The sequence below is a fragment of the Elephantulus edwardii genome, unplaced genomic scaffold, assembly GCF_000299155.1.
Source record: "Elephantulus edwardii isolate Elephantulus edwardi_28Jun2011 unplaced genomic scaffold, EleEdw1.0 scaffold00284, whole genome shotgun sequence".
NCBI classification, from domain to species: Eukaryota; Metazoa; Chordata; class Mammalia; order Macroscelidea; family Macroscelididae; genus Elephantulus; species Elephantulus edwardii.
Genome location: NW_006400034.1, coordinates 1,915,647 through 1,924,661, shown reverse-complemented (window position 1 = coordinate 1,924,661; position 9,015 = coordinate 1,915,647). Strand labels below are relative to the sequence as shown.

General features: G+C 38.8%; 1 protein-coding gene across 1 annotated transcript; it reads left to right on the top strand.

Annotated features, from left to right (window-relative positions):
- Positions 1-7,655: 7,655 nt before the first annotated feature.
- On the top strand, positions 7,656-8,597 carry LOC102869024 (olfactory receptor 5B3-like). The gene has a single exon (XM_006900463.1). The coding sequence runs from the start codon at positions 7,659-7,661 to the stop codon at positions 8,595-8,597; it is 939 nt and encodes a 312-aa protein (XP_006900525.1). The 5' UTR covers positions 7,656-7,658.
- The last annotated feature ends 418 nt before the right edge of the window (positions 8,598-9,015 follow it).

The window sequence follows — 9,015 nt, the reverse complement described above, 5'->3', positions numbered from 1 at the left end:
AGGGTAGAGAGAATAGTGCAACAAGGAATGAATGGAAACCCAAAATCTCTGTAAATGTTTATGAAAATTAATAAAATATAGGAAAAAAAAGAGTTACAATACTTAAGGATGCAATGGGCAGAATATTGAACAATTCAGAAAGCATGAAGAGAAGATGGAAAGAGTATACAGAGGCACTGGACCAAAAAAGAATTGGCTGACACAGAAGAATTTCAAGAAACAACTTATGATCAAGAGGCAGTGGAGATGAAGGAGGAAGCTCAGGCTACTCTGAAGGATTTGGCAAAAAATAAAGCCCCAGGAATTGATGGAATACCAATCGACATATTTCAACAAACAGATGCTGCCTTGGATGTGCTCACCAGGTTGTGCCAAGAAATCTGGAGGACAACCACCTGACCAACTGACTGGAAGAGATTCATATTTATTCCCATTCCTAAAAAAGATGACTTGACAGAGTGTGGAAATTACCAAACAATAGCACTAATATTACACTCTAGCAAAATCCTGCTGAAGATTGTCCAGAAAGAATAGTACATTGACAGAGAACTACCAGAAATACAAGCTAGATTTAGGTCATGGCACTAGAGACATTATTGCCAATTTTAGAGGGATCTTGGCATAAAGAAAAGAATACCAGAGGAATGTCTGTGTTTCATTGACTATGCAAAAGCATTCGACTGTGTGGATCACAACAAATTTTGGCTAACCTTGAGGAAAATGGGAGTTCCCAGAACATTTGTTTGTGCTTATGCAAAACCTATTCTTGGACCAGGAAGCAGTCCTCAGAACAGGGCACGGAAAAACTGCATGGTTCAAAATCAGGAAAGGAGTGTGTCAGGGATGCATCCTGTCTCCATACCTTTTCGGGCTATATGTAGAGCAGATCATTTGGGAAGCAGGGCTTTATGAGAAAGAATGTGGCATCAGGATTGGAGAAAGACTCAATAACAACCTGTTGTTGTTATGTGGTGTCGAGTCGCTTGCGACTCATAGCAACTCTATGTATAGCAGCTCTAAACCCTGCTCTATCCTGTGCCAATCACATTGCCTCTGAAACATCCATCCTGATTACCCCAGTCAGTGAATCAATCCACCTCATAGAGGGTCGTCCCCTCCTGCGCTGTCCCTCCACCCTACCAAGCATGATGTCCCTCTCCAAGGACCTGTCTTTCCTTACAACATGTCCAAAGTATGTCAGACGAAGACAAATGACACAACCTTGCTTGCTGACATGTCAAAGGATCTGATGTTCTTGTGGCAAAAGGTCAAGGACTGGAGTCTTCAATATGGATTGAAGCTCAACGTCAGGAAGACAAAGATTCTCACTACTGGGCCAATTAGCAGCACCATGATACATGGAGAAAAAGTTGTTAACGGTTAAAGCTTGCTTGGCTCCACAATCAACACTTTTGGAAGCAGCAGTCAGGAAATCAAAAGATGAATTACACTGGGAAAATCTTCTGTCAGGGACCTCTCTGGAGTACTGAAAAGCAATGATGTCAGTCTAGAGACTAAGGTGTCCATAATCCAGCCCATGGTCTTCATAATTACTTACTATACATAAAATCTGCATAATTGCTAAGGATGACAGAAGAATTGATTCCTTTGAGTTTGGTGCTGGAGAAGAGTCTTGAACATACCATAGACCATCAAACAAATAGGTCTGTTTCGGAGAGGGTGAAACCAAGTTTCTCCTTGGAGGCTAGGATTTTGAAGCTTTGACTCACATTCGTCTGGCAGTTGGACAGGAGAGACCAATCCTTGGAAAAGAACATCATGCTCAGAGGGTAGAGGGACATTACAGAAGAGGAAGACCCCAGATGAGATGGATTAATACAGTAACTGGGGCAATGGGGGTGGGTGTGGAGGAATGAGTAAAACTGGCTCAGGACAGGGCAGGGTTCAGAACTGCTGTAGATAGTGTCAATATGGGTCACAGGCAACTCAACAGCACATAACAACAACATACTATGTAAAAAAAAAAATAACCCAAAAACCCTAGTGCTGACATTTACATCCTATAAGATTCTATTTACAAGACATTGTTGGAAAGACTATGTGGAAAGAACAGAGTTTACTCAAGTGCTGAGAGGACAGGATTGATCACAAGTAAGATTGGTGAAATGTTTTCTATTGAGGAAACTGTGTTATATTATTGTTGTGGAAATTATACTATTACCATAGACATTTGACCGAAGTCTTACATTTACATGTCAGAAACTGAGATGTTGCCACTGTTTCAGTTAGAAACTGAGAAAAAATGCCAAGTGTGCACATTAACTATATCAGTTAGGTCCTCAAGGGAGGTGTGATTGCATCTTTCCTGGGAACGTAGGATGAAAAGCTGTGAAGATGCCCTCCTGGGAAGGGTGATACCTCTGAGATCTGTGTGTTTTTATAACTCACTTCTAGTTCCATGGATCACTCCCTGGAATACCAACACGATTTCACATGGCATCGTTACAGAGGGACCAGACTGCTGCCAGAGCCCCTTTGGAAATGATTAATTCAAATGTTGGTTGTGGTTCGCACACACCCCAGCCTTCCCCAGCACAGATTCTTCTCATGAGCTTTTAAACAGATCTAAGGAAAAGCACTGAAAAGAAAACCCATAGTGAGTAATTTGAAATAAATTCCTTTGTGCCCTGTTTTATAGACTTTTCTTCATTTACTTTTAGTAGTCAAATTATATGGGAGACATCCTTCTATTATGTATATCTTGCAAATGATCCCTTCTAAGGGCAGAGAAAATGCATAGTACATGCATGACTTTAGTCTAGATTCCCAGTTGTGTGTTAATATTCTTTTCTCCTTCTTTTGAAGCCTCAGACATGTTAGAATCTTTTGTTTACTCTTGTGGCTATGTGTCATCAAGTTGAGTACAATTCACAGGGAACCCATGACCAACAGATTTGAACCCTGTCTCAGTGCCATCCACACCATCTCTAACATATTTGAGCCCATTCTTGTGGTCGATGTGTCAGTCTATAAGGGTCTTCTCTTTTGCTGACCCTCTGTCTTTCAAAGCATTCTTTATAAGGAATGGTCCCTCCTAACTACATCCTCAAAGTATGTGAGACAAAGTTTCACCATTTTTGTCTCAAAGGAGCACTCTGGTTGCATTTTCTCCAAGACATATCTCTGTTCTTTCGGAAGTCCATGGGACATTCAGGACACTTCTTAACAACATAACGCAATTGAGATCAGACTTTTCCAAAGCAATATGGCTTTTGATTTCTTGACTGTTGGTACCAAGGGTGTTAATTGTGGATCCAAGTAAGATGAAACCATCAGCAATTCCTATCTTTCCTCCATCCTTCATGATGCTGTCCATTGCACCAGGGATGAGGATTTTTGTCTCTTTGGTGTTGAGAAGTAGTCTATACTGAAGGCTATCACTACTGGAGACATAACTTTCTTAACAGGATTTATCCATTCATTATTCCACGACTGAACTTCTGATTTAAAATTCACAATTTGGAATTGCCTTTCATATTTTTATCATTGATTAATGTAAGCTTTTTATTTCATATCTAATATCAGTGATTGGTATTATTAATGCAAATGTACTGCAGAAGCAATATTAACTGTGAGTAATCCTGTGAGTCCAGAATCAAATGTTATAGACATTTTTTCTATACCTGTGTGTTAAGTCTGTAATATAGATATGAAAATGTTCACAGTCCAATGATACATATTTCCTGAAGAAGGTGAGCAAAAGAAGTGGATACAGAAAAAAAGATATGATTTCTGATTGTTGTTGTTAGGTGTCACAGCGCAGGAGAGGAAGGCCTTCTATGAGGTGGATTGATTCAGTGACTGGGATAATTGGAATGGGAGTGTCAGAGGCAGTGCGATTGGCACAGGACAGAGCGGAGTTTAGGGCTGTTGTGCATAGATAGGGTCGTTATGAGTCGCAAGTGACTCGATGGCACATAACAACAACAACAACAACATGAACAGCACATCTGAACCCTATCCTATCCTGTATCATCTTCAATCATTCTGACTGAATAATCTAGAATTTAATTTTGTGTTTTATTGGCCTTTAATTGAAAGCAATCTTTTTAAAAAAGAACTAAACATCTTTTTTAAGTTGAAGCTAACATTCATTGTCTTCCAGTCAATGACAATTTGTGGCAACTGGGTTTCTTCACTGGCTGTAAACCTCACAGGAGCTGAGGATGTCATCTTTTCTCCAGAGATGAGCTATGTCTTTTTGATTAGCAGCCCAACACATAGCCCTCTAAACCACCAAGAATCCTTTTTGTAACTACAGAAAAGCAGTCACTGAACCAAGCACAGTGGTCATTGTGAGAGTGACACAGAAACGGTTTATTTTTTATTTTGTTTTCCGTAGAACAGCTTGAGTCTGAATTGATCAGATACTGTCTAAAAACAATTGAATTATCAAGACTTCTACCCTGTTTTAATCTTTTTCCACAATCTTGACCTTACTATGGGTAGCAATTGTACAAATTCTATCAGTGCTAAAAGCACAGGATTTTTATTAGGTCTTGTAACCTTGAGTCCTCCATCTCCTTCCTATTAACTATGTAAATTGAAAAATATCAAATAATTTTGTAGATTAATGGTAAAGTAATAATAATAATAATAATCAACAACAACACCTGTCTTTGGAGACTCTCTGCTGGCTTAGTGGTAAGGAGTTGTGTTGTCAAGCCAAGGGTGCACAGTTCAAATCTGTTAGCAGTTCCATGGAAGAAGGATGATTAATCTCTTCCTGTGAGATTTACTGCCTTTGAAAAGCCACTGAAGGGTCAGCTCAAGGTAGACACACACACACATGCAATATACATAAGTTGAACAAATGTATACTAAAAAGTGCTGTGTATGAAAATGAAATATGGCAAACATAAGACTTTATAGTCAAGGTTTTTAAAGTCACGTTGTGAACATATTAGGAGGGAAATGGTAAAGTTATTAGCAGAGGATTTGTATCCCGTCTAAAATTTCAGATCCAACTAAAATGCATGATATAGGGCACTCAAAAGTACTAGGAACCACAAGCTACTTCAGTGAACCAAATGTGGAAGGGCAGACAATAGGAGAAAGAGACCACCAGGTGCTAAAAACACAGCCACACTTTAAATTCCTGCATGTCACCATCCACCTTTCTGAAAACCAACATAGAAGTAATAATTCTGTTCTAATATACCTCTTACTACTAACACTAATTGGCTAGTCCAGACATCAATTTTACTAACTTTTAATGTGTTATCCCAATTAATTTTCACAATAATACCTTGACATGGTCTTGTTACCATCTTTAACAGATGGAAAAAACAAATCACAGTAGAATCAGGTTTAGACTAATAACATCTAGGTAACAAATTATGAATCTGATATTTGAATTATGCATCTGGAGAGAAGTGTATCATGATCAGAAGGACAGAGAGAGAGCATTGAAGAGAAAGACCTCGGATGAGATGGATTGATACAGTAACTGGAGCAATGGGGGTAGACGTGTCAGAGTCTGTGAGACTTGCTCGGGATATGGCAGCCTTCAAAGCTGTTGTACATAAGGTCTCAATGAGTCACAGGCAACTTGATGGCACATAATAACAACTATGCTATCAAGAGTTTATTGTTCAAAATTACTTTCCTAGTCATTAACTTTGATTTTGCCATTTGGATGGTTGGGATCATACAAATAAGGTATCATAGTATATCCACAAAGTGATTGGTTAGTCTCTCTATATGACTGAGTGGATCCAGTGGCAGAACTTGGGAATCTTATCACCAACAAATAAGAAGCAGAGAATGCCATGCACATCCTGCAGGGCCAAAGATTTCTTGCCATTCAGGGTGGGGTCTACAGGAGCAGCAACAACACCCACCACAGAGAATTACAGGTTCAATGTGAGACACAACTGAGCTTGGAACTCCTAACTCATGGTTACCAGAGCTAGGGGCCTTCAAGCTTGTTAGAGGACTGATGTGGCAAGACTATGAGCTTTGTAACACTAGCGTAAAGCCACAAGGCTGAATGCTGAGGGGACTGTGAGCACTCTTGAGAAGCTCTCCTGACTGAGACAGTGTATCTTGAAAGCCTGAAAGTCTGAATGGTAATCTGTTAACTTCTCTAAAAGATCTCGTAATTGTTCATTTCTGTGAAGTCTGTGTAGCTATTGCAACAGCTTTCTGAACCAATAGGGTAGTTGTTGATGCATGTCATGAAGTCAGAATCAACTCAGAGTTAACTTTCCAGCAGGTTTTCAGGGGAAGTTAATTACACTGGATGAGACTGTCCATCTTTCTCCTGTAGGGAAGCTGGTGGATTCAAACCACATGCCTAAGTGGGCAGTAGGATTGGTATTGGAATTAGTAGTAATAGGTGTGGGAACATAGGGACATGTTTGACCTCATGGGAAGGAACTGGTTTTATGAAAATTGGATGTTATTGATGGAAGCAGTTCCCCTGGTGGAGTTAGTAGAAGTAAGACTCAACTGTCTCCACAATTGTTCTTTCTCAAATTACAGCACTTCTTCTAGGAACCAAGTTCTATACATGGTGTATGTACTTCCCTTCAAAATTGCCTTTGCTAGTTTTATATAACTCTTATCAAGAGAGTCATGCTATAATATCTACTATATCTATCTCTTTCATTTACCTCACTGTGTATCTAAAACACACTGAGTTTGCAACAAAGAAGATAATAATTTTGAGTTTTAATTTGAGTTCAATTTTATTTCATCTCAGTTCGGATCATTATCGTGAGCACTTTGCCTGATTTCATACTGGATTTACCAGTCAATATTTCTGTAAATATAAAAAACTATTCAACTTCATAGAAATAAGAACTAATCAATCTCATATGGGTTTTGGAAAGAAAAATTAATATGCATATTAAGCATCTGCAGTAGTGTCTAGCACATGAGTTAGGCTGAAATGTAAGTTTTTCTAAACTCTGGAAAAAACGAACTAGTATCATTTAAAACATCCCATGTTGGCTGAGTAATTACTCTTCCACAGCTCAGTTTAAAATTTTATCAGATGTAAAACTTGTAAAGATGGCTTAAAAATATCTCTCACTGTTGTAAAACAGGACTGACATCGGGGTTAGGGGAAGACTGGAAAGATGGGATAAATAATGTATATTGCATTGACACAGAAGAGGGAGAAAACTGTTTAAAAGGGATATGTGATTAGATATTATTGTCATGACAGGAGTCCAGAACGCAGTGGGGTGGTCCTGATGGAGAGGAATTGTAAAACAATGGGGGAACTTTTCTTTTACTTTTCAAAGAGAAGAGTGTACTTGGGGGTGGAGGGGAGGTGGGAAAGGAGAAAAGTGTAACCATGAGTGAATGGAAATCCAAAATCTCTGTAAATTTTCATTAAAATTAATAATAATAAAAAAGGAAAAAAAGGAATATCTTTCAGCTCCTAAAGAAATAACTATTTAAGTAATTTATGCCCTATATGTACTTGTCAATCCCATTCTTTACATATAGATAATCCCAGAATACAGAGCATTGTTATAGTTAATGTAAATTAATATAAATTAATAAAAATGAATATAAATTAAATTATCTATACATTTCAATGGCATTTCTGTCTCTTTTCTATTTAACACAATTCTTTTATCTCTCATCTATACAGGGCAGCTTTTGATTTCCAAATAACATCAATGGAGAATAATACAGAAGTTATTGAGTTCATCCTGCTAGGACTAACCAATGTCCCAGAGCTGCAGGTTCCATTCTTTGTCATGTTCACTCTCATATATCTCATCAATGTGATTGGAAACCTGGGGATGATTATGTTGATATCGCTGGACTCTCGTCTCCACACACCCATGTACTTTTTGCTCAGTAACTTGTCGCTGGTCGACCTTTGTTACTCCTCAGCTGTCACTCCCACAGTATTGACTGGGCTCCTTATAGGAGACAATATCATCTCCTATAATGCATGTGCTACTCAAATGTTCTTTTTTGCAGTGTTTGCCACCGTGGAAAATTTCCTGTTGGCCTCTATGGCCTATGACCGCTACGTAGCAGTGTGCAAGCCCCTCCATTACACCACCACCATGACAACAGGTATGTGTACCTGTCTGACAATAGGTCCCTATGTTGATGGCTTACTGAACGCTGCCATCCACATTGGAGAGACCTTCAGTTTCTCCTTCTGCATGTCCAATGTTGTCCATCACTTTTTCTGCGATGTTCCAGTGGTCATGGTTCTCTCCTGCTCTGACAGACATCTGAATGAGATGGTCCTTGTTTTTGTAGCAACATTCAACATCTTTTTTTCTCTTTCGGTTATCTTAATTTCTTACCTATTCATTTTTGTCACCATCTTTAAAATGCACTCAGTTGAAGGATACCAGAAGACGTTATCCACCTGCGCTTCCCACCTCACTGCAGTCTCCATTTTTTACGGGACAGTCATCTTCATGTACCTGCAGCCAAGCTCCAGTCACTCAATGGAAACAGACAAAACAGCATCGGTGTTCTATACTATGATCATCCCCATGCTCAACCCTTTAGTCTACAGCCTGAGGAACAAGGAAGTCAAGAAGGTATTAAAAAAAGTAATGGAGAAGGCCAACTTGTTTCGTGGCATATGATTAAGGTATTGTTGTCATGACAAGAGTCCAGAATGAAGGCTGCATAGTGGAGTGGACTCGGGGTGGGGCGGGGGATTTTATAACAATGAAAGAATTTTTCTTTTACTTTCCAAAGAGAAGAACTAACTGGGGGTGGTGGGGCAAAAGAAAAATGCAACAAGGAATGAATGGAAATCCAAAATCTCTGCAAACGTTCATTAAAATTAATTTAAAAAAAAAAACTAATGGAGGCCAACTTGTTTCGTGGGTTATTTTTTTAATCCTTTAGGCTTTATAGAGGTCAATTTTTATTATTTTTTCAGTCTTCTTTGTGCAAAGGTTTGCATCTCAAAGGCCACACTATCTTTAATTCCTAAAGTGACACACTCACTTCATCAGAAATCTGTCCCCTAGAATAAAATATATTTTGTATGTTGTT